At 40.3% G+C, this 25143-nt stretch overlaps 1 protein-coding gene across 2 annotated transcripts; it reads right to left on the bottom strand.

The window, feature by feature from the left end:
* Window positions 1-337: 337 nt before the first annotated feature.
* On the bottom strand, window positions 338-23165 carry RRH (retinal pigment epithelium-derived rhodopsin homolog). Of its 2 annotated transcripts, none has more exons than XM_024578800.4 (7): window positions 22617-23165; window positions 9349-9539; window positions 7333-7432; window positions 6460-6613; window positions 5201-5369; window positions 2225-2403; window positions 338-995 (listed from the first exon to the last, which is right to left on the bottom strand). In XM_024578800.4, the coding sequence occupies exons 1-7, from the start codon at window positions 22720-22722 to the stop codon at window positions 881-883; spliced, it is 1014 nt and encodes a 337-aa protein (XP_024434568.3). In that variant the 5' UTR covers window positions 22723-23165; the 3' UTR covers window positions 338-880. The 2 variants fall into 2 exon arrangements, with proteins under 2 accessions (XP_024434568.3, XP_053778889.1); XM_053922914.2 differs by lacking the exon at window positions 338-995 and adding an exon at window positions 1548-1592.
* Between the last annotated feature and the right edge of the window lie 1978 nt (window positions 23166-25143).

Genomic DNA, 25143 nt, shown 5'->3' with positions numbered 1-25143 from the left:
GCCATTTAGTAAGCGCAGATTACGCAGGATTAGCTGAGATCTGTAGTTACTTAACCTTCAAGTGTATCTTGCAGGGGATCAATCTTCCTAGCCTTTGACTATGGTTTCAGCAAAGTAACACATTCTAGGGAAAATGAAAATCAGACACATGTCAAGAAAATTTCAATAGTTGCCCATATCTAGATTTGCAAGGAAATACCTGTTAAATTCTTTTCCTATGGATGTAATTGTTACCACACTTTGAAGCTACACTTAATGTTAAAACAATCCAATTCTTAGCAGATACTAGAAAATAACTGCAGACTATTTACGTTATAATATTATAAACTTTATTTTGTGCATTCGCTTTTTTATCTTTATGCATAACAATCAGTTTTACAAAATTCAGCTTTAAAAATAGAAGCACATGATATAAAATTGATTTAGAATAGAGTTATCAATATTGCTACATATTGGCATTCTCTAAAAACAAACTAGACAAAGTCCCTGGCTAGGAGCATCCAACAACTCACTTCAGTAATTATTTATTAACGAGTGTTAACTATATTATTATTATAGTTCCATCCGGCCCAGGCAGGATCCCAGGTCGTCGATACAGGGCAGTGCCAAGACGGAGAGAACGAGACGCGGCCTTAATCTCGTGTGTCCGGGTTCATCGAAGGAGATGAACAGTAAGTTTACATATAAGGAAACAAAGAAACATTCCCGACGGCAGCCAATGCGCAAACAGAAGAACTATGAACTACACTTGAGGAATTCAGTCTATTAGGATAATAATCCATGTCTGCATTTGATCTAAAGGGGCTCATATTTTAAATAATATTAAAACATTGAAAAAAAGTAAGTAAAATGTTTTGATAACTTGTGTTTTCCTCTTTTTTCAGATTCTTCCAGAAGTCAGTGGGTTTTGAGGTACATCCATTGGCAAAAAACTCGTCACAGGCACAGCCTGATGAGTTTGACATTTGAACATGGCAAAGATCGCCCTCCGAAACCTACAATAGAAAGGGAAAATCGGCACTATCCTATAATGACGTGGAATTTTAAAACACTTTCAAATATGGCTAAGATGCCACTACTGCCAGTTGACATTTCCGGATAAGTTTTTGCCTCCAACTTTCTCTCTTGCTGAGAATCTTTATAAATGAAGGAAGTATATGGTATAGTTGAAGACCAGTTTTGTGGAATTAATTACAAACATTGGAGCCATTTAATAAAAATCAATAATTCTGTGTTTAATGACACTTCTAATGTCAGCTGCAATCGTTTATTTATTTGAATAAAGGATATGCATTTCGTGCATCTGTTCTTCTGAGCAAAGGCCAGTTGAAACTAAATGGAGCTTAAGAATGACTGACCTTTCTGAAAGAACTATCAGCAGACCCCGAACTTAAAATGTGTTCTTTACTCTTCTTATGTGGCTGCTTGGCCTTAACAGTCTTCGCATTTCTTCACATGGCTATAACGAAAGCTGCTCTCCCAGACATGTGCGTACATGCACAGGTTTAATAGAAGCAGCACTGGCATTCCAGGGCCAAATTACTTGACCTGTACTAAGATTTAAGCTCAGTAGATTGGCTCATTCCATCTTTCTGTAGCAAAATAAAATGAAATAATCCAAGGTTCACTGAGGAGGCAGAAAAGAAATCCTTACCAAGAGTCCTAACAAAAGGGGTGGGTTTCTTTCTCTATCGCCCTCAATGACTACCCTCGCCTGAAGCCTGGGATTTTTCTCTGGCATTTGAATGGGATGTCTTCTTTCCGGTAAATATACAACTATGCTTCCCACTTAGGGAGCCCAACATTGCTTTGCCTTGTCTATTGTCCTGTAATAGAACTACTCTTCTCTTTGAAATATCAGTGCCACGTATTTTGGGTGGGATAACCATAAGAACTAAGCTGAGCCTCCTAACAACCTTCTAGCAGCTTCTCTGCCAGAAAGTTATCTGAGATGAAACTTGAATTCAGAGCTGCTGAGCTGGTAGAATTGGGGTTCGGGATTGCCTGTGATCATCTTGCCTCCCTGTGGGAAGAGCCTGTCACAGAACTGGAGCTCTAGGCATGTAAGGTTCTCCAGTTGCATGAGTCAAATAACTTTTACGAACTAGTGCAAAGCAAGTTTCGGTCACTCATCTCCCCAGAAGTCTTAGAACATTATCTGCGGTCTTTTTAAACATTCTTCCTGTATCCATTTTTGTTCAGAAGCATTTCAGACATTACTTACTTTTTATTAGCAACCACATAAATACAGGGATTGTAGAATGTAGAAGATTTTGCAAACAGTGGAGCAATGATGGCCATTGAGGGAGGGATCCTCTTTGGGTCACCGAAAGAAGCCCATAAGCACACGACTGAATAAGGAGACCACGCCACCAGAAACGTAAATATCATTATCACAGACATCTGTAAAAGAAATCAGTATTTGCCAAACCCAATATCTAAATAACTAACAAATCTAAAACAGCATAAAATGATCTAGATTGGAATTCGAGGAAATTTATGTTGTTGATGGCATAAGGGAAAAACTGAATTTTACCCCTTATTGTTCTTTGCTCATGTGCAAAAAAAGAAGTCATCTGTGATAGCAAGAGCTTGTGAAACAGATGCAATGTGACACAAATGTAGAGAATGCCTCCCCTCTCTATTGGTGTGCTAGGGAAGAGTGCAAATGCTGGCCTTGATGAAAAGCACATATGTACCCACTCCTAACGCTTTTCTAGTGATTGTGGTATGAACTCCTGGCATACACAGACTACTCCATTGCCCACAGCTCAGAAAGCCTCAGGAGCTCGAGGTGACAGCTAGCTCTGAATGTGGGGCTGCACGTGGAATTTAAAAGAGAACTCACTGAAATCTTCAAAGAGAAGCAGTTAGAATTCTGAATTCCCTCTGCATGCAGCCAGGCAGCTGCCCCCATCCCTCCCCCGAAGCACCCAGAAGGTCATTGTAAGAGGGGGAAAGCAGGGAAACTCAGGACTGGGGGACACTGGGCTCCACTGAGAGTAGAGCACTACTGTACTGGAAAGAGGGGTGCTGCATGCTGTCCCCCACTCTGAGCTATAGCATATGGGCAGACAGACTTGTACCTCCCGCCCAGGCACGGGAAAGAATCCTGTCCTTGGAAACTGACCAGCCCAGAAGAAAAGACCTGGAGATGCAGACTGTCAGAAAGCGCCCCAAAGAAACATCCCAACCAAGGAGCCCATGTGAAGCTTATAGTCAGCATTTTAGTGCATCACTGTCAGTACTCAGCACAGTCACTGACCACCAGACCCTGCGGAAACACGCAAACTGACAGGCAGAGACCAAACCGGCTCATATATAAACTCAAGAGAAACAATATGTGATGAACACGAGGAAAATACATACAGAAGATATAAAACAAGAGGAGGAGACTATTAAAAAGGAGCATATAGTATGAAATAATTATTTTATCTGTAACAATGGTTTTTATCCGATATATGAGAGCAGAATTTTTAAACGCAATAGAAAGGGTAAGGTAAACGAGGTGAGTTGTGCAAGTACAGGGTCAGATCCCATCTTTATTTAAAATTTGTATTGTGTTCAGTATGGGGTTTTGCATTAATTTTGAATTTTAACAATACTGCATTAATTGCTTTTTTAATCACTGAGTGTTTCGGTGCCTACTTAAATTTTGCACCCACGACTTGCACCTCACTCTCCTTACCTGACCCCAGCCTGGATAAGGTTGAGGAAATCTCTCCGAAAGTAGAAATAAAAACAAACAAACAAAAAAGCAAACAAACCCCAAACAGGGACAACATAAAAGAGAAATTTTTTAAAAATTAGAAAATAAATCCAGGAGATTAAATATCCAAATAAAAGGAGTTCCAGGAAAAGAGAACAGAGAAAACAAAGCAGGGTGGGAGATCACCACAGAAATAACATCAGAACTCTCCCACAGTGGGGTGGGGGCAGGGAGGGGGACACGGACGGGCGACCTGGGTCTTCCCATCGCAGGCACTTGCCAAAGCCCAGCACACGGGTGCATGAAGAGCCACACCAAGGCACATCAGTATGAAAGGCCAGAAAGCCAGATGCTACCGCCTGCAGAGCTAACATACAGGTTGCTACTGCGTCAGTCACCAGCATGCTGTGAGCCTTCTCCAGAGCAACACCAGCAGCTAGGAGACGATAGGGCGTGCCTTCAAAGTTCTTGGAAAATCATTGGTCTACTTAGAAGTTTATACCAGGCAAACCATCAGTGCATTATGATAGGAGAATTTTAATGCATTTTCAGGTGTGCAAAATCTTTAAAACTTTACCTCCCGATAGCTTTCTCAGGAATCTTCTTGAGAATGTGCTCCACCAAATGAGAGGGAGTAACCAAGAGAAAGGAAGACAGGCAACCCAGAAAACAGGCGATCCAACCCAAGACAGAGGATGGCAGCTTTCTGGACTGTGGTTTTAGAGAACAGCCAGTGCAGAGCAGGGCAAGAGACCCAGGAGTGCCAGGAAGCAATGTTCCAAGAAAAGGAGAAAGTCCCTGATGCCTTTGAAAGTACTGAGAGGAAACTGATGCTGGTGGTGGAGAGATTAGAGATGAATTAGGGACAGGTACACAGGGAAGTAAGCAAACGAAACCACAACAAGAGAGCTCCGGAGGGAGAGGGGAACAAAGGGAGAGAAAAGAAAGGAGGAAGAGGAAGAAAGAAAAAAAATAAACAAATCATTAACTCCAAGGGAAAAAAGTTTTATAAAGAATGAATCAGGGTGATCACTTCGTAAATTATACGAAGGTCTAATCACTGGGCTGTACACCTGAAACTGATATATTGTACATCAACTGCAACTGAAAAATTTAAAAAATCATTTAAAATGAAATACAAATCATTGACCCCTACAGAAATCTGCAATAAATGAAATTTAGGTACTCGCAATAATGCAAAATTGACTCTTCATCTAACCAAACAAGATGCGGAGAGAGAAAGGTTGGTGAGGAAGAATAGAAAAGGTTGGTGGCATAAATTCTCATTGTCCGCAGTGAGAAATCAAGAGGTAAGGGCAAACAAAAATATCCAAAGCTGATTAGCACATTGTTTAGAAATAGGGAGGTAGGTGCCAAATGAGAGCCAGAGAATAAGAATCGAGGGGGTGGGGAGAGGTGACTGCAGGGGCTAGGGGGCCTCGGATGGTAAGAGCCTGATTACTACGTATTTTAAGGACGTTAGTGCCTTACCTTTGTCACAGCTACCTGGTCTGACCAGTCTCTGCTGAGGAAGTCAGTGCAGTTTCCAGCAGTGCGACACGTAATGGATCGAGCGACATGGTAATAGCAGTAGGACATCACTGTCAAGGGCACAAGAAAATTTATCGCAATGACTGTCATCGTGAAAGACACAAAAGACCTGAAAGTAAGAAGAGCGAGGCATTAAACCACTGCTTGTTTGATGTACTGAATCGAGGAGGGGAGAGGGTTATTACTGGAAATAATATTGGCACTGTCCAGCAGCCATCATATTATTCTATGGCTTAGGAAGTATATTTGACTCTCAGTCCGTTTGGACTAGGGGTTGGCAAACTATGGCCTCTGGGCCAAAGCCAGCCTGTTATCTATGTTTGTAAGTAAAGTTTTGTTGGGCCCGCATTCTGACAGAGGGGTCCATACTCTTGGCGTCTCTGTGCCACACTGGAAGAAGAGTTGCTGTGGACCACACAGCAAATACACAAACACTAACGAAAACTGATGAACAAAAAAAAGTTTGAAGTAAATTTATGATTTTGTGCTGGGCCGCATTCACGACCATCCAGGCCACAAGCAGCTGGCGCCACCGGTTGGACACCCCTTTAGATCCTGTCCATGGCTGCTTTCACAGGCAGAGTTGAATGTTGTAATAGGAATAGTCTTGCCTGTAAAAACTTAAAATATGTACTTGTCCACCCTTTACACAAAAGGTTTTAGATGTAGTGTTAGAGTTAGAAACTTTGTTTTTCTGAGTAAGCTTTCATTTTCTTTAACAAACTAAATTATCCTTTTCTCCTTGGTAAATATAGAAAAGCATCACTAACTAGGAAGCAAACCCTTGCAGGGACAGCACTTGTGCTGCATAATTCTCAGAGGGTGCTTTATCACCGGATCATTTTGAAAAGACAGGAAGGATCCAGCCTTGGCTTTGGCCCGAGCTGCGTGCTGTCTAGCAATACGAACACCCCTTATCCCTCTCAGATTCTCCCTCTAAGGGCAGATGCCAAAGGGTGCCCTGTATCTCCTTTGCTGCCAGAGGAGAGAGATGAAGGGACAGGTTAAGCAGGGCAAGGGGAGCTGGACGGCCTTTACTTGCAAACAAGCATAATTCAATGCTGCAATCACGTCACCCCTACCAAGGAAGCTCTTCGACACACCGCACAGAAAACATTTGATGTGAGCTTAAATTTGAAATGGTGAGAACATGTCTACATTAGAAGCATTTGATTGTCAAGTGTAAAAGTGTCCCTTACACATCATTATTCCGCCAGTTTATGGTACAGGTAGCACCTGTAGGATCAGGGGCATAACCAGCCCACCCTATGATAGGCATCAACGCCCAGAAGAGGCCATTGGTCCAGGCCCCCAGGATCATGCTGAGGTAAGTGTGTGTGGTCATTCTTCTTCCTGTTAACAAACATATGAAATAGTAGTATCACTTGCCGGTAACGGAATTCATATCTTCACTTTGTTTTAACTGATTAAATTGTTATCAAGTAGATTGTTTATAGAGCACCTTAGCTCACTCAAAGCCTGTGCACAGCTCTGGCTGATGTGGCTCAGTGGATTGAATGCCAGCCTGCGAACCAAAGTGTCGCTGGTTTGATCCCCAGTCAGGGCACATGCCTGGGTTGCAGGCCTGCTCCCAAGTAGGGGCACATGACAGGCAACCACACATTGATGTTTCTCTCCCTCCCCGTGTCCCTCCCTTCCCCTCTCTCTAAAAATAAATAAAATAAAATCTTTAAATTAAAAAAGCCTATACACAAGGACAAACAGATCACCCAGACGAGAAGCTGACAGAAGCACTTTCCAGACCTAAGGAAACAGCATCTACGAAGTCCCAAAATTGGCCAGGACCCCAAAGTTGGGGGGCGGGGGCGCCTAGTCAAAGCTAGAAAAGTAGCTGGGCTTTGGAGCCTCTTAGGAAATTTGGATTTTATTCTAAGTATAACAGGAAGCTGTTTAAACTTTTGAACAAAGATCGCTGGAGAAACGGAGCTGGCCACAACCGCAGCCATTATATCCGCATTTGAAAGTGGCTGTGCGTCAAGCGGCACTCAGGCAAGAAATGGGCTCTCAGGCAAGAAATGGGCTCGCTGAGAAAGCTGAGTCAAGCGCTGCACCTGTGTCGGGTCGGCAAATGGTCAGGTATCGGTCCATGGCCACAACCGTGAGTAATCCAATACTTGTCATTCCGAAAAAGATATTCAAGCCAGCATAAATCTGAAAACCAAAATTGTACAGAATCCACCATTGTACACACCTTCCAAGAGACATTTACATTTTTATCCCATTGCGAGAATACATTTTAAATACATTTAATGATTTTTATTATACTAATTTTTTATTAAATCATCTTTGTTGTTTTTCTATTACAATTGTCCCAGTTTTTCCCCCTTTGCCCTCCTCCACTCATTCCACTCCCTCCCCCCCAATCCTACCATCAATTCCCACACTGTTGTCCATGTCCCTGGGCCATCCATGCATGTTCTTTGTCTGGTCCCTTCCCCTTCTTTCCACCATTATCCCCCTCCCCCGCCCCTCTATTGCACTAATTTTAAAATACATCTTCCATTTTCAAATTGTAACTGGTTTAAAAAAGGTATTTATGAAAAGTGTTTTGAGACTTCCTTAATTAAAATAAACTTTTTTTAACATGTAAAGACAAAATAAAACTTCTATACAACATACTCTGGAGAGCAAAGTCAAACCATAAATTAGGTACAATGCAGGTAACCGACAAAAGACAAGTATTCAGAAGGTAGACAACTTAATAATGGGAAAAAACAAGCAGAAAAATAGGCTATTCATACAAGAGGAAATCTGAATGTTTCTGACATAAAAAATATGTATACCACAGTACATATTCAAAGAAGTGAAAATTATAAATAGACACCGTAATACACCTATGAAAATGATAAAAATAAATTTCAGTCTGACAATCCAAAGCCCAGGGAGAATGTGAGGTAACAGAAGCTATTGCAAATGGCACAACCATTTTAGAGAGCAGTGTGGCCACATCCGATAAGCTTGAAGATGAACATTTTCTACAACCCGACGTTCCTCCCTGAAGCAATGTGCCTAAAGAAACTCTCACGTATCGTAGGAGGCATGTGTAAGAACATTCACTGAAGCCTTTTTTTAGTGAGACAAAAGCATTGGGAAGAAATGCTCAATAACAGAAAAATGAGTCAGTATGTTGGGGTATGTTCATAAAACTAATGACTTACAGGTACATGCATCAACACAGCTCAACCTCAAAACTACTGAATCATGAAAGTTGTATAATGCAGACAATATATTATTTACACAAAATTTAAAATGTTCAACCAGTATTTAGTTTATGTACACATAAATATTAGTAAGATAGAAAATCATTCACAGGAGAAAAGGGAATAAGGTTGGAATGGTATGCACTGACCTTCAACAGCACCTGTAAAGTTTTATATCTTTAAAGAGAAAAACAACCTGAAGCACATGTTGAAAAACATAAAGATTTGACAAAACTAGTTGGCACATACAGGAGTGTTCATTTTCTCTATTAGTCTCATTTTACTCTTTACAATTTTATAGTTAATATAGTAAACTTTAAAAAAATCAGGCCAAGAGTCTTATTTGCCTACTATCTTAATGAAAAGTAATATTAATTTATTTTCTTGTCGGTAAGAATAATAGTAAATATAGTTAACAGCAATTCTCATGGAGGACTTTCCCATGCCGAAAAAAAAAGATCAATAATGTGGTAGACAGCTTAAGTATCTTGTTTAGATATTATGGTATATCATTAATATTTATTGTTTCAAATAAAAGTATGGTATTTCTTTTTCAATTTGCAATGTGCAAGTTTTCACTTGAATATGCAAGTATTTGCTTTTGTTTTTTACTTGAATGTTAATTTTTTATTTTTGTTTTTTTTCCCTTTGGATTGAGGAAATTTAAAAAATATATAAGTATGGCTAATAATTTCATTTTTCATAATAAAGAATATATTTCCCAGTCACTCCTGAAACTGGTTTAAATAAGAGCACCATAACTATTATATGATCTTATTTGATTAAAACCATGGGATTTTTTAGACATTTAAATTTCTATGTCTTTAATCTACTTTATTTAGCTTTCATTCCAAAGATCTCTAATACCTGACATCCTGCATATCCAAATTTCCAACTTCCATGTAGATCAGAAGCAGCAGACATGGGATAGCCAATGCTACTGACCCCTATGTCTGTAACAGCCAGGTTAATGATGACTGCACCTGTGGGTGTGCGAAGCTCCTTGAACTTGATGAAGATGCCCAGAACTACGAAGTTGCTGAGAATACTTATCGTACCTGAGAATATACACAAAAATATTACATACTTTGTTTATTTTATGTTTAAAAATGTTTAAAAGTAGTGTCAAAATTAAACATTTAAGCCCCTTTTATGCACATATATATTCATTGCAGCATTATTTATAATAGCCAAGGTATGGAAACAACCTAAGTGTCCATCAGAAGGTGAATGGATAAATAAGAAGCGACGCATATATACAATGGAGTGTGAATATGAATCAGCCATAAAAGAATGAAATCTTACCATTTGCAACAACATGGATGGACCTACAGGGCACTAAACTGAATGAACTAAGTCAGACAGAGAAAGACATATACCACATGATTTCACTTAGTATGAAGAATCTAAAAAAAATGAACAAACAAAACAGAAACAAACTCAGGGATACAGAGAACATTGGATGGTTGCCATATGGAAGGGGGTTTGGGGAATGAGTAAAAAGGGGGAAGGGATTAAGAAGTACAAATTGGAAGTTACAAAATAGCCATGGGGATATAAAGTATAGCATGGGGTATGGTGTCAGTTGGGTACTACATTTATCGGGGTGATCACTTTCTAGGTTATATAAAAGTCTAATCACTATATTGTATACTGAAACTAATATAATATTGTATGTTAACTGAAATTGAAAGATAAAAAATTATGTTTAAAAAAAGTCCCATGTAAACAAATTTCTAAGAAACAGTGACTACTGTTTCTACATGAAGCATACTCTATCTAACGTGTTATACTCTAGTTCATGTTTTCATGCTGAATATATTAACACATTTAATGACAGTTGGGGAAATTTTAATGTGACTGGGTTTTAATGATATTAAGAAATTATTGTTGTCTTTGTTAGGTGTAATAATGATATTGTGGATATGTAGGGAAATATCTTTATATTTTAAAGATACATACTGAAATTTTTAAAGGCAGGATGACATGATAATTTACTTTAAAATATTAATACTTCAAGTGTATTGTTAAATCTAAGTGATGGACACACCAGCTATGTGGCTTTTTTAAAAGTTGGCAATACCAAGAGCTCCTGAAGATGCAGAGTAATCGAAGCTGTTGTACATTGCTGGTAGGAATACCAGCTGGTACAGGCACTCCAGAAAACACTTTGGCAGTTTCCCATAAAGTTAAGCATACCCTTACCATATGACCCAACAATCCCACTCCTAGGTATATACTCAAATGAGTGTAAGACCCTACCATCCTGAATGCACCAGACCTTGTCTGATCTTGGAAGCTAAGCAGAGTTGGCCCTAGTTAATACTTGGATGGGAGACCACTTGGGAAGAGTGGGTGCTTTATGCTTTTTTACAGTCATCAAGATACAGGAGCAGTCCTAGTGTCCGTCAGTAGATAAGTGGATGAAACAACTATGGGATGTGTACACAATGGAATACCACTTGGCCATTAAAAACACAAATATTATATGATTTCACTTATATGTGGAATCTAATGAACAAACTGAACTAACACGCAAAATACAGACAGACTCACACATAGAGAGTAGGATGACAGCTATTAGCAGGGGGAGGTTAGGGAGTGGAGGGACTGAGCAAAAAGGAAAAAGGACTCATGGACACGGACAACAGTGGGGTGATTGAAGGGGGAGGGGGATATATGGGGGTTAAAAAGTAATGGAAAAAATACAATTAAAAAAAAAATAACCAAGCAGTACAAAAAAAAGAACATACATCCACCCAAAAATTAGATAGTGCACATGAATGTTCACAGAAGCTCTATTCATGACGGCCAACAAGTAGAAATAACCTAAATGTCTGTCAACTGACCAGTACATTTGATAAAGGGGGTACAGAAAATAATACTCAGCAGTAAAAAGGAATAAACCATTATTAAATCTAACAGCGTGTGTTGCTCTCTAACGCGTTACGTTGCGTTGAAGAAGCCACACCCAAACATTGCACACTGATTCCGAGGGCTAGGAGGAGCAGAGTGAGGCCAGCTGGGCGGGCGGCGTGGTGCCCGCGCAGGGTCAGACCTGAACGTGAAACCGCCTTACATTTTGCGCCATAGGCACTTCACATGCCTCACGCTAGTCCTGGGCCTGATGATTCCAGCTATATGGCACTCTGGAAAAGGCAAAAAGAAAAAAGTAATAGGAAGCAGATGAATGTTTGCCAGGGGTTGGGGTGGCAAAAGGGTTCACAACAGAGCAGAAGAATGAGGAAATTTGGGGGTGAGGGGGCGACAGAACGTCATCTGATCATGGTGGTGGTAACATGACTACGCATTTGTGTAATCACAAGGACACACAAAAAGGGGTCAACTTTAGTCCATGTATATTTTAAAAGTGAAGAAAAAGCAAAAAGTATATATCCAGGTGATGAATGTGCGGTAACTTCAGGAAACTATTTTCCCTACTTTTATGTTTGCTATTTTTTGTGATAAAGGGTAAAACATCAAAGTGTCAGTTGCTTCCAAGTATATTCCAAGTATATTGCTTAACCCACTATTTTAAAATACTGCACTAAATGATACATTTCTGTAATGTTTGGATAATTTACAATAAATATACATATGTTAGTAACCCTAAAAATAAAGAGAAAAAGACAAAGTTTTTTCTTCACAAAGACATTCATCACAGCCCTATTTATATTAAATAAATAAATCAAATGGTCAAGATTGGAGAGGTTAAATAAATTGTGGAATAGCCATGCAAGGGAATCTTATACTGTTAAAAGTATTTTCACATAGCATTGTCTAACAGGAAAATGCTTATGATATAAAATCAAATGTAAAAGAAGCATATATGATGTGTATACAGTATGGGTTTAACTATGTTAAATTTCTTGCACAGAAAAGAGTGGAAATAAGTAAATCAAAATGTTAGCTGTTAAAAAATTAAATAACAAAATTTTTTTAAACATAGTAAATCCATTTTAATTCATTGATTTGAAGAGCTCTAGCTGTTCCTAAAACTAGTCTCATATCTTTGCAGCCCTTCTGTAAAACAGAAATAAGAAAATTAAACCATTAAGCCCTGCCAATTGCATAAATCACCACTGAAGACTGGTTGTTTCTTTTTTTTATTGTTGTTCGAGGACAGTTGTCTCCATTTTCATCCCACTATGCTCACCCTGCACCCTACTATAGGAGACTGTTCTGCACGGCATGGACCCAGCTCCCACTCGGAAAGGCCAGTGGGGACCGGGATCCGGCACACAGGACCCGCACCCACAGATAGGTTCTCCTGTGGGGAATCAGGCCTGCATTGTACATAGGCCACTATGAGGCTTGCTTTTGCTAAAACTCCCCCACCCTGAATTGAGGCAGCAAATGTTTACTGCATATCTTTAAAGTAACTTCCTAAAATCTATGTTAAACCTTCCAAGGAGGAGTGTAACCAGTTCAACCACTTTTCCCCTTACATTTGCAAATATCCTTCCTTTTTGATGCAATTAGCAACATCCTCTCCTTTGTTTTCTGTAAAAGGTAACCACCCAAAGCAAACCTGTGCATGGTAAATGGGGACCACCCTCAATGTGATGTGCCCAGGAAAGCAATAAAAGCCTGTCAAGGCAAGGGTTGGTGCTCTCGCTTTGAGAGGGTGGCCTTGCCGTCTCTTTTTCTCCACAGGATTTCTGTAGTCCATGTGAATTTGTCCATTGCTGCCCCAACACACGGATCCCGTGGGCTGGGATCCGCATCATCTGGTGCCCAGGAACAGGGACCCAGGGCTACGAGCCGCAGTTGTGGTCAAGACACCAACTTGGTTGGAGTGCATGCATCAGCTCAGGTAAGGGTAGATGACACTGAGTGCTTTTCAGGAAGGTCATAGGGTGTGCTAGATTTCAGAGGAAAAGGGTTTTTTTCCTAGGTTGCCCTCTCTTGAGACTGCTTTACATCTGTATCCTCTTTAGTAAGCAGGAGCCTTTCTCTCTCTCCCAAGCATCTGCTGCAATCTCCCAGGCACGGGTGGAGTAGTTAAAAGCCACAAGGGTGCTCGCCACTAGAAGACACGGGTGAGAGGATTAGCTAGACGTGGACCGGGACAGAACACTAGGTTTCCCACCAGCTGCAAGCAAAAGTCCACGCACCAAGAGGCACACTGTAAAAACACTCACAAGCCCACCCCCGCAGCACAATCCCCAGCTAGGTCTAGGCTTGGAAGAAAGACCAAAGATTTTCCCTTTAATCAGATTACAGGACAATTTACAAGCATCTCAGCAAATTCTTTCTTTTAAGTCGCCTGTTGAGGTCCCTTCGATTTTGCCTGTTCCCTCCGTCTGCCTGCACAAGGATTTAAAGGTACAGGTGGAGAAAAAGCAAAATTGAGACTGGTTTTGTAATTGCTGTGCTTACGGCGAGAGGAATTTCAGAACAAGGTTCTTTTATTTGTTAAAAAATTTCTTTAAAGTTTTCTGCGAATCCTCAGTCATGGGGAACAGGCTCTCTAAGGAACAAGAACAATGTTTTAAGCTAATTCAGCAGCTTTTTAAGGCCGCTGAATGTCTCCCTAATGAGGGATCTTTAGACTTAGTTACTTAGGAGCAAGTTGGGCAGAAGTTGAAATAACACCAGGTGGTGTGAGATAAGATTCTAAGGCTAGTGTCTCACTCCCTCCTTTAGAGGATTTAATTTGAAAATACTGGTTTGCTTGAATTTTGTTTTTATTTCTGAACAGCTCAGTCTCAAAATATTTTGCTAAACCTCTGGTAAGTAGAATGAGATCTCTAATGTTGTTACATAATAAGGATTCTACTCAGAATTTAAATTGATTGTTTAAAAAAAAAGTAAATGTATTTGCCAATGGAGAAAAAACTTTCTGAAAGTTATGAATGTGTTCATAAATTTGTCAATCTAAAGCATGTTATAAGTGGGATGGGGGGTGTGCCGTGTTAAAGATGAATTAAGAATCATCCTTGTTTATGCTGGAGCCGTGACCCTTTATTGTAAAAATGAAATATAGGTGTATTGTCTCCCGGGGAGAACTAGCCCTTCTCCACGGAAGACTAGGCACCATTTTTTAACTCAGTACCTGTAAACACTGATCATTTCCTCGGGGAAGAACTGGCTATTCTCACAGAGGGAACAGTTAGTCAATGGAGTCACAGAAGGCCCTTGGCATGTAACCACTTTTGTTTAAAACATTTGGGCAAAGCACACCCCCCCCATCTTTCCCACTTTCCTTGCAAACTCTGAACCTAGGAACTACCAGTCCTGAGAACAACAGGGCAATTAACTTGCTGCTTAAACTCATTACAGCTTGCAGAAACAGCAGGGGGCCTGTCTTTCCAAGACAAAAAAAAAAAAAAAAAAAGCACTTAAAACTGAGGCTATTGTTCAGCCACCACTTGGAGCCTCATTCACGCTACTCCCTGCCCACTGCAAATTGGGAAGCCAAGGTTTAAGGGCTTACAGCCAAGAGGAGCCCTCCCAGGAGGTCGGGAATCAGACCCCTGGGACTAAACAGGAAACGTAATTGGAAAAAGTTAAAGGACTGTTTATCATTCTCTTAGCTAACACGGACCTTAAGAGATTTGCTTTTTTAGTCCCTATGTTTAATAATTCACAACCTTTAGAGAGATTTCATTGGAAGGTTTTACCTCAAGGGTTGTCAAATAGTCCTACTATTTGTCAGCATTTTGTTCATCAGGTCATTCAGCCAGTAAGAAACTTATTTCCCCAAAGTGTTATTTATTGTTACATGGATGACATTCTAATCACAGCTTGTGAGAATATCTCACAAGATATTCTCACAAAAACTGCTTCCTTTCTTAACAATTCTGTAGCCTCTGCTGGACTAATAATTGCTCCGGAAAAAATCCAGCATTCAGAACCTTGGAAATATTTAGGCTATATTCTTTTTAATAGGACAATTCGGCCACAACTCCTCCAAATTAATCCACCCAGGGATTTAACTCTTAATCGCTTCCAACAACTCCTGGGAGCAATCAGCTGGGTGCAACCCAGCCTTGGAATACCTACCCAATAATTAACTCATTTATTTAATGCCTTTAAAGGGGACCTGGATCTTAATTCCCCCGGAAAACTGTCCTCTGAGGCCCTAGAAGAATTAGAAATAATAAATCAGCATATTCAACAGAGACAACTAACTAGAATTAATTCACAGTTTCCTGTCCAGCTTTTCTGTTTCCCAACCTTAGGCACCCGAATGGGTCTTATAGGACAGCTGTCACCCCACTTAGCTAGGATAGAGTGGCTTCTTCTGTCTCATCAACCACAATGTACTATTACCACCTATATAATTGCATTGTGCCATTTTATTATAAAAGGACGTGAGCAAACACAGCAGTTATTTGGATATAATCCTGCTTTTATTCATGTCCCCTTATCTCAGGTCTATTTATAACAATTGGCAGCTCAATCGTTAGAATTTCAGTGTGCCATAGTTGATTTCATAGGAGGACTAGAAATTAACCTGCCCTCAGATAAGTTGCTTCAAAACACTCCATTACTTATAATAAGGCTGGCAGAAAAGGTCAGTCCAACGCCAATAACTGGGGTGGTAACTGTGTTTCTTGATGGGTCTGGAAAAACCAGACGGGCTGCTATTACCTGGCAAGAGGACAAAAACTGGAGAAACTTTGTATCCTCAGGACATTCCTCTACCCAAAGGGCCAAGCTTTTTGCTGCAATCATGGCCCTACAGCAATGGCCCCAGGAACCTTTGAATATAGTCTGTGACTCAGGGTATACTGCATCTAAATCAGGCATTGATTAAGACTTCTATTCACCCCAATCTACTTAACCTATTTTTGACCCTACAGTCCCTCCTTGATAAGTGAGAACACCCCCTCTTCATTACTCATATTCGATAGCGTTCAGGATTGCCTGGCCCCCTGGTGGATGGTAACAATAAGGCAGATGCCTTAGTTAATGTCCTTACTGCCTTCCAGCAAGCAGCTGCTTCTCATCAGTTTTTTCATCAAAACAGCCAGGCGCTCTGAAAACAATTTGACACTCCTCACTCCCAAGCTAAGCAAATTATTAAAGAATGTCCTGATTGCCAAGCCCTTAGCAAGGCACCCCCATCTACAGGAGTTAATCCTCAAGGACTAAGTTGTCAAATAATTTGGCATACAGATGTCACTCATTATGCTCCCTTTGGAAAATTCAAATATGTTCATATTTCTATTGATGCTTATTCTGGTACCCTGCATGCATGTGCTTTAACAGGAGAATCTGCTAAAAATATACAAGCCCATTGGCTTGAGGTCTCTAGTCATTTGGGACAGCCTCAGCAAATTAAAACTGATAATGGCCCTGGATACCTTGCCCATTCCACTCAGGTCTTCCTTCAGCATTGGAATATCCAACATAAAACAGGAATACCTTACAATCCAACCAGTCCAGCAGTTGTAGAATGGGCTCATCATACTTTTAAAAATCTTAAAAAACAAAAAAGGGGGACACATGAATCCTCCCCCCAAAATTTGATTGTTAGCCATGTTTACATATAATTTTTCTAAATTGTGATGAATCACTCTGTACTCCAATTGAGAAACATTTTTCAGAAGAGCCAAAGTCATCTTATCCTCAGGTTTTATATAGAGATCCGCTGGGAGATGGCTCTTGGCAGGGCCCTGTAGATCTCTTAACATGGGGAAGAGGGTATGCGTGTGTTTCCATTCCTACAGGTCCTGTCTGGCTGCCAGCCAAAACAATAAAGCCTTATCATGAGCGAAATAGACACCAAGCTCCGTAACCTAGAGGTGAGAACCAATTGACTGACAGACCAGATGGTCCAGCTGACCCTGAACAACCAGAAGGAATATGGACACCCACAGCGTCACTCATGGGTCTGGGTCCATCAACGGAGGAGGAGGATGGGACCTGCCCCAATGATGGGGGCTGAGGCTCAGGCACCTCCTGCAGAGGCAACAACTCCTTAATGCCCCATAATATTCCCTTTAGGCATGCCCCCACTACTTGGGGAGACATCAAGGCTTTTTAATGCTCAAGAAAAGGCCTCAGTGAACAAAAAGTGTTCCAGACCCTCCACGATAATCTACAATGGCTGAACCCTAAAAAGTGGTTCAATGGACTGAATTTACAAGTTTGGGTCATGGCAGCCCTTGGATGTCTCCTTGTCTTAATCTTTATCTGTGCTTTATGATGTATATGGAGGTTGTTCACTCAAGATTGCATTCAGGAACAGCAAGTAGTAGGTTTCACAGGCTCAACAACTACAATTGCATTCACACACAAAAAAGGGGAGATTGATGTTGGGAACTGCCCTGCTTGGTTTCAGAAGCTCTAACGCCCCATGGCTAAGGCTGAGAGACCTTGGGACCCTAAGCCACTGAGGAGATGAAGCTTATTTCCATGGCAGGAGCACCGCCTCTGCCCACTTTACTTCACCCTGCCTGGTCCCCAGTGCATGATCAGTTAGCCAATGACGGCTAAGATTCCTCAAGGGAGGGATGACCTAAGACAGGCACGATCACAAGGTGGCCCTCAGGGAAAGACTTGGGCTATAGAAAAAGGGGGTGATGGACCCTCGCCTCTCGGTTTTGACATAGCTTGAGTCCTCATTTTGTCTGCAAGAAGTCTAATCTTTTGGCTGCCTTACTTCCCCTGCTCAACCTAAGCCTGAAACAATGCTGGAGGTGGGTGCGGCCATGTACTGGAAAGGGTGGATTCCCCAGGGAGATCAGACCTAAGAAAGAATGCATAAAGTCCTGTGAAACCTGCTTTGCTAATACTCAATTTAAATGATAAGGGTCCGAGCCTGAAATGAGCTTGTTTCCCCAAAGTTTTATGGCCCTTTAGCTATCTGACCCCACTCTAAATAAGCCCTCATAGTTCTTTGAATGTTATCTGTTTGATCATTACTGCCTGACAATGATTGTTGGGCTTAATCTGAGAATGTGGGTCTTTGGAGCCCCTGGTTGCTTACTGATTATAATAATGTTCTGTGTACTTTGACGCATTTGCAAATTATTTTCCCAGGGTTGTGGGAGAGACCAGCAAGTAGCAAGCTTTGTGGAATCCATAGCGGTCCTAACTAAAAACAAGGGGGGGAAATATAGGAGACCATTCTGTGTGGCGTGGGCCCAGCTCCCACCCAGAAAAGTCAGTGGGGTGTGAGGTCTGGCACACAGGACCCACGCCCACAGATAGGTTCTCTGGAATCAGGCCTGTGTTGTACCTAGGCTGCTAACAGGCTTGTTTTTGCTAAAACTCCCCCACCCTGAATTGAGGCAGCAAATGTTTACTGCGTATCTTTAAAGTAACTTCCTAAAATCTATGCTAAACCTTCCAAGGACGTGTAACCAGTTCAACCACTTTTCCCTTTACATTTGCAAATATCCTTCCTTTTTGGTGTAATTAGCAACATCCTCTCCTTTGTTTTCTGTAAAAGGTAACCACCCAAAGCGAACCTGTGCATAGTAAATGAGGACCATCCTCAATGTAATGTGCCCAGAAAAGCAATAAAAGCCTGTCAAGGCAAGGGTCAGTGTGCTCTCCCCTTGAGAGAGTGACTGTCCAGTCCCTTTTTCTCCACAAGATTTCTGTAGTCCATGTGAATTTATCCATTGCTGCCACAACACAGAATCCCACAGGCCAGAGCCCGCATCACCCTACTAATTCCACCTCCCTCCCTCGAACCCACCCCTTTTGGCTTTGTCCATGTGTCCTTTTTAATCCTCACCCAAGGATATGTTTATTGACTTGAGAGACAGACGGAGAGAAACATAGATCGGATACCTCCCATACATGCCTCAGGGATCAAACCTGAAACCTAGGTATGTGTCCTGGTCAGGGACTGAACCTGCAAATTTTGGTGTACGGGATGATGCTCCAACCAATTGAGTCACCTAGCCAGGGCAAGACTGGTTGTAATGACATAACTATTAATCACAGTCCTTTAAAATCTGCTTTCCTTTCATACCAGCCCTGCTGATTTTTAGGATATATGTAGGACTCTTCCATTACTTTTGGCAGCTTAACTTCCTCCTCCTCCTCCTTTCAGAGGCCCAAGAGTCTTTCTTTATAGTATACTTCTCAAGCCTCAACTGTCATACAAGATGTCTGGAAAAAGTCCAACGATGGTTAATATAACAAGAACAGTTTGTGTGACATTGATGTAACCTGGCAGCCAAGGAGAGTGGACTGGAATGTGCCTGTGAGAATAATGATGAATTCACTGTACTTGTCAGTGGGAGGTAGATGCCAGTGAGTGAGCATGTGTACTGTGTGGCCATCACATTCAAAATGACTGAGTAGAGCATGCATCTGCATCAAATTTTGCATTAAAGTTGAACATTCCTCCAGGAAACTATTCAGATGATTCAGAAGTCTGCAGCTAGGGGCAGCTGGTGATTGGCAGAATCATCACGACAATGTATCTGCTCATACATCACATCCCCTGCAGTTTTTTGGTGAAACATCAAATTACCCAGGTGACTCAGTCCCACTACAGCCCAGATTTGGTGCCCTGTGACTTTTGGCTTTTCCCAAAATTAAAATCACATTTGAAAGGTAGAGATTACAGACTTAAGAGATTCAGGAAAATACAATAGGGCAGCTGGTGGCAGTTGGGAGAACTGTGTGAGGTCCCAAGGTGCTTTGAAGGGGACGGAGGTGTCATTATCCTATGTACAATACTTGCATCTTCAATAAATGTCTCTATTTTTCATATGGGATACTTTTTGGACAAACTGCATACACTATCATCCCACAAGCTCTTCTGTTACTTTCCAGCCCCGAGCCAAACTCCAGTTCCATATCCCTTTTCATTTAACGGTCATTAAATATTTATGAGGTATCTATGTGTGTAAGATCATATGACTATTCCAATGTTACTCAAACCTCAACATGTCCAAATTTGAGTTCTTCCTCCAGCACCCACACACTGCAAGGTCTGGCTATCCAGAGCGGAAGTGGGGCTGGCTTTCAAGTAATTGAGAAGCCTCACAGGTTCGTATCACCCTAGTCAAGTTTTCTGTCTGAGATCTGACTCTTTGCCCTGCGGGTGAAGAAACTCAGGGTTGTCGGTATCCCAGAATTGGCTGAATTCATACTGAATTTCAGATCCTCCATTCACCATGCCCTCGTGCCCCCCAGGCTTAATTATAGAAAGAGATATTGCTCAAGTTGGTAAAAGTTTGTAAGAGCTAAAATCTAAGAGAAATAGTAAAATAAAAATTAAATTAAAAAATCTAAGTAGGCTCTTAGTAAAAGTAACAAATGAAATGTTTTAACTGAGTATTTTTCCTCATAATTTTATATTTGGGAAGTTCAAATGCTTTGTTAAAGGTGAAAATGAGGGGAACTTAAGAATAATAAATGTTTGAACAAAAGTATAGAGGTTAGATATGCTCCCTTCGGTTCACCTACCAAAAACCCAAACACATACTCATGATATTCCTTGATAATACTGCTGTGGTTATATGTGAGGGCTTGAGAACCAAAACGCCCGAGTTCAAACCCTGATCTAACTACTTAGTAGACGTGTGTGTTGGGCAAGTTACCTAAACTCTTCATCTGTATGAAGGGGAAAGTAAAACGAACTCGCTTACTGAATTAGTGTGAGGATGAGTTATGCTGTGCATGTGTTCAGAACAGTGCTTGGTATACAGCAACCATTCAAATGATGGCATTAGGAGCAGCAGCAGCAGTAGACAGGCGGTGGAAGTGGCAGCAGTAGTCACAGCAGTCACATCGCTACTACTGATGCTGCAGAGGTACGAATCCTGTAGAACACTTTCTTAACAGGAAATTTTCTGTGCACACCATTTCTGTAACTAGATCAAAAACGATGGCTGCTCTTGGCCATCTACAAAAATAACTAAACCAAAAGTTTTGCATACAAAGTATTTCTATGTAATTATAATATGACTTTCTCTTTAAGTAGCAACATACTGTTTTCTCATACAAAAAAAAAATCAAAAGAACTTGTCTAGTACTTATGCAGAAGTATTCAAATGAATGAGTTAGCATGTTCAAATTTACAAAACTGAATCGAGGAAACACAATCTAGCACAGAAGTAATACTCTAATTGTGAATTATGGGGAAACTAAAAATTATAAAAAATAAACTAGGTACAGTATGATTTGTTTTACTTTTCACTCTGCTTGTGAATATATTTGGAAATTTGTTTAAATCAATCCAAAAATAACAGTTACTGCTAAAACGCATTACTGAGCACAGTTGGAAATAGGGTGACTGGCCAACGAAAAATTTAAACCACAATTCAACCTGTGCATAAAGAAGATAAGCAGAGAGCTATTGTCATTTCCCCCATCCCTTCTTTATCTTAATGCAATATGTGCACCAGTGAATGTTGGGGGGGGGACAAATATTTGTCTGACACCTACTGTGTCATTTAAGTGTATTTATGTGTCAGTAAATTTCACTCCACAAGAATCATGACAAGTAGCTTACTCTTACCCCCGTTGTACAGACAAAATAGAAGGACAAGAAGGTGAAAGAAGTCGCTCACTGCTGCAGAGACACTAAAAGATGAACTCCAAAGCTCGAGCCCTTTTCAATACAGCACTCTGGAAGGGGCCGAATTTTCCAACTCTGTCCTCAGTGACTGCCAATATGCTTGGCTCTCTTTTTATGATATTCATTTTCCTTCCAGGACTTTTCAATCTTAACTAGATTCCACCACCAAGGACAAAACTACAAAAAGTATGTAAACGACATAAAAATGCATTTTGTCATGGTGCAGTCTTCCCCAATAAACACTTAACAATGTAATAACTAAATATATGGATTATAGAAGAATTACTAGTTTTTTAAACTGTTCTCAGCCCCACTTCGCTGGCCTCACATTGTGCGTCAGGACTCAAAGTAACGTGTGACACTAACCACCATTAACAATGCTTTCATTTATTGTCTCACCTGCATTCTCTTATTTGATCTGTACAGCCAGAAAACAGAGCAGGTATCATCACCCTTAATTACTTGAGCACCCCAACTCAGAAAGGATAAGTGACTTCAGGTTTGCCATCCACACGGAACTTGAAACATTATCTCTGAACCCATGCTTTGTCTACTGCCTTATGCTGAAAACCCCTGCTTTGCTACACCCACTCGAAAGCGAAAATACCACTAATAGAGTAATAAACATCCATACCTGCAATAATCAAGTAAGCTGCAACAATATTGTGTTCAGTCTGTGAAAAGACAGAGCCACCTTCATTTTGAGAGCCTGAACTGTTGCCTAAATTATTCTGGAGCATTTTGGAAGGAAGATATTAAGATGGCCCTCATAATAAGCCTTCAATAATTATAAATTGTTATAAATGCCACTGAAGAATTTTCAGAACCAATCATTTCCACTTCAAGACCTCAGAGAATAGCCTTTTCATAAGGGTCCTCCCTTAACAAATGTGATTGGCTGAAGAGGAAAGGAACTAATTCCCAGCGCAAGGGAAAAGCTCATTAGCAAAGGAAAGAGAAATACCAAACCACACATTCTAACCAACTTGGGCTTCAGCCTTACATACCTAAGGAGATTATCAAGTGTGAACAACCATTTAAACAATAGACGAATTAGGAAAATCAGTAGGAGCTGCTTTAACTGTTCTCTGCTGCTCATCTGTTCTGAAATTAAGAGCCAGACCTAGTCCTCTATAACTATTAATATTTAAAGGGCCTGTTTTTGGTTTAAAGTTTTGCCTTAACAATTTGAGACAAAGAAGTAATCTCCCCACATCCTTCCAAATCTCATGCCCCTAAAGGTAATAATATTGTTTGGTTTATACCCTTTCTGATTGATCATCTCTGCTTATACAGACATGTATTTATACAATGGTTTGAGGTTTCTTCCACTTCCTTTTGGGCAAAAATGCAGATACGAATACATAAAATTATTCTGTAACATTTTCCTCTAAAGCTGTATAGTAAACTCCAGGTCTATAAACCTAACTTATTAATAGCTGTATATTTCATAACATAGATATAGTATGATCTACTTCAACATCCACCTCAGTTAATTTATCCTATACTTAACATGCACAATTATCTGATAATAATAATCACGACATTTATCAGCCAAGTGCCTGGGTTCAACCATTCATCTTGTAAAGTACAGGGCAATTCTAATACTCTGAACTATCTTGTTAGAACTCAAAAAGTGGGTTACAATCTAACATGAGCATTTACTTTTAGACAGATATTCCCACCATTTTTATGCAATATATTACTAAAATCTGATTCAACTTATTAAAATCAGTAACTTTAGAAAAATGCTAGATGCTTGCAGCATTATTTACAATCACCAAGGTATGGAAGCAGCCCAAGTGTCCATCAATAGATGAGTGGATAAAACTATGGGACATTTATACAATGGAATTCTACTTGGCCATAAAAAACTTTACCCTTTGCGACATCATGGATTGTCCTGGAAGAGATTATGCTAAGTGAAATACACCTGTCAGAGAAAGACAAATATCGTATGATTTCACTCATATGTGGAATCTAATGAACTGAACTAACAAGCAAAACAGACAGACTCAGATGGAGAGCAGGGTGACAGCTAAGGGGTGGGGGTAGGTTAGTGGGTGGAAGGACTGAGCAAAAAGGAAAAAGGACTCCTGGACAACAGTGTGGTGATTGCTGAGGGGAGGTGGTCATAAGGGGACTAAACAAATGGGGGAAAAGTACACAAAGATTAAATTTTAAAAATATGCTACATGCACCAGTGTAAGCATGATAACCACTAGAGGGCTGTATTTCCCCACTCAATTTAATCGTGTATGCCCTAGACTGGCACAGCAGGAAGGGACCCAAGAGATTTTTGCCTCAGTTCTCTCAGCTATTTATAAACTGCAGCAGTTGAACTAGATTGGGTGACCTGTCCCAGATCTTAAAGCTACCAGAAGTCCAATTTTTAATAAATGTAAATACTTGACAGTATCAATACTAGTAAATTTGAACAGTATTCCAGGAACAAAATATTTTCAAATAACCCTGAAATAATGGACATAAAATTTAAGTGGAACTCTCCCTTTTAAAACCCTTGTTGGGCTTTAAGTCTTTTTCACATTTAATATGCAGAAAACAAAACATTTTCAAGCATGTTTTGGTCCAGCCCTTTCCTTTTCTGTAATGGATTATACCTAGCTGTTGCATCCACTTAAATTTCTCAGAAATAATTACTTCTATTTGTGAAAACTGAGTAATTCCAAAGATGGCCACCTATCTGCTGTAGATAGGTGTATTCAAAGTACTTTGTCATGCTTCCTTCATGAGTGAAACAGAAAAGCTATCTTGGGATGAAGCTTAAAATACTAAGAAATATACCTATTTCATTTCAGAATGCTTACATGGCTCACAACTCTTAATTCTGTAAACTTCAATTGTCTAGTCACTCATCCTTTCATAGCTGTTCCCAAATTTTCAGGAATATGGGGAAATATGGTTTATATTCCATTAAACTGTTTAATTGCCTTGGCAACAAATGCATTTTAGTATGATGTGAGCAATAAGCATGTTAATTCAGTTAACTCAAAAGATTTAATGTGAATAATCATCAAAATATCTTTTATAATGGAACTCCGTGATACCATAGTACCATATTCACTGATGTTAAGCTCCCTTAAGTATGTGAACTGAATTCAAAACTAAATGCCCCAAAGGAAACCCAGAAAGAACTATAT

The sequence above is a fragment of the Desmodus rotundus genome, chromosome 4 (assembly GCF_022682495.2).
Source record: "Desmodus rotundus isolate HL8 chromosome 4, HLdesRot8A.1, whole genome shotgun sequence".
Taxonomy (NCBI): domain Eukaryota; kingdom Metazoa; phylum Chordata; class Mammalia; order Chiroptera; family Phyllostomidae; genus Desmodus; species Desmodus rotundus.
The sequence above is the reverse complement of the archived record's forward strand: the minus strand, read 5'-3'. Positions and strand labels throughout refer to the sequence as shown.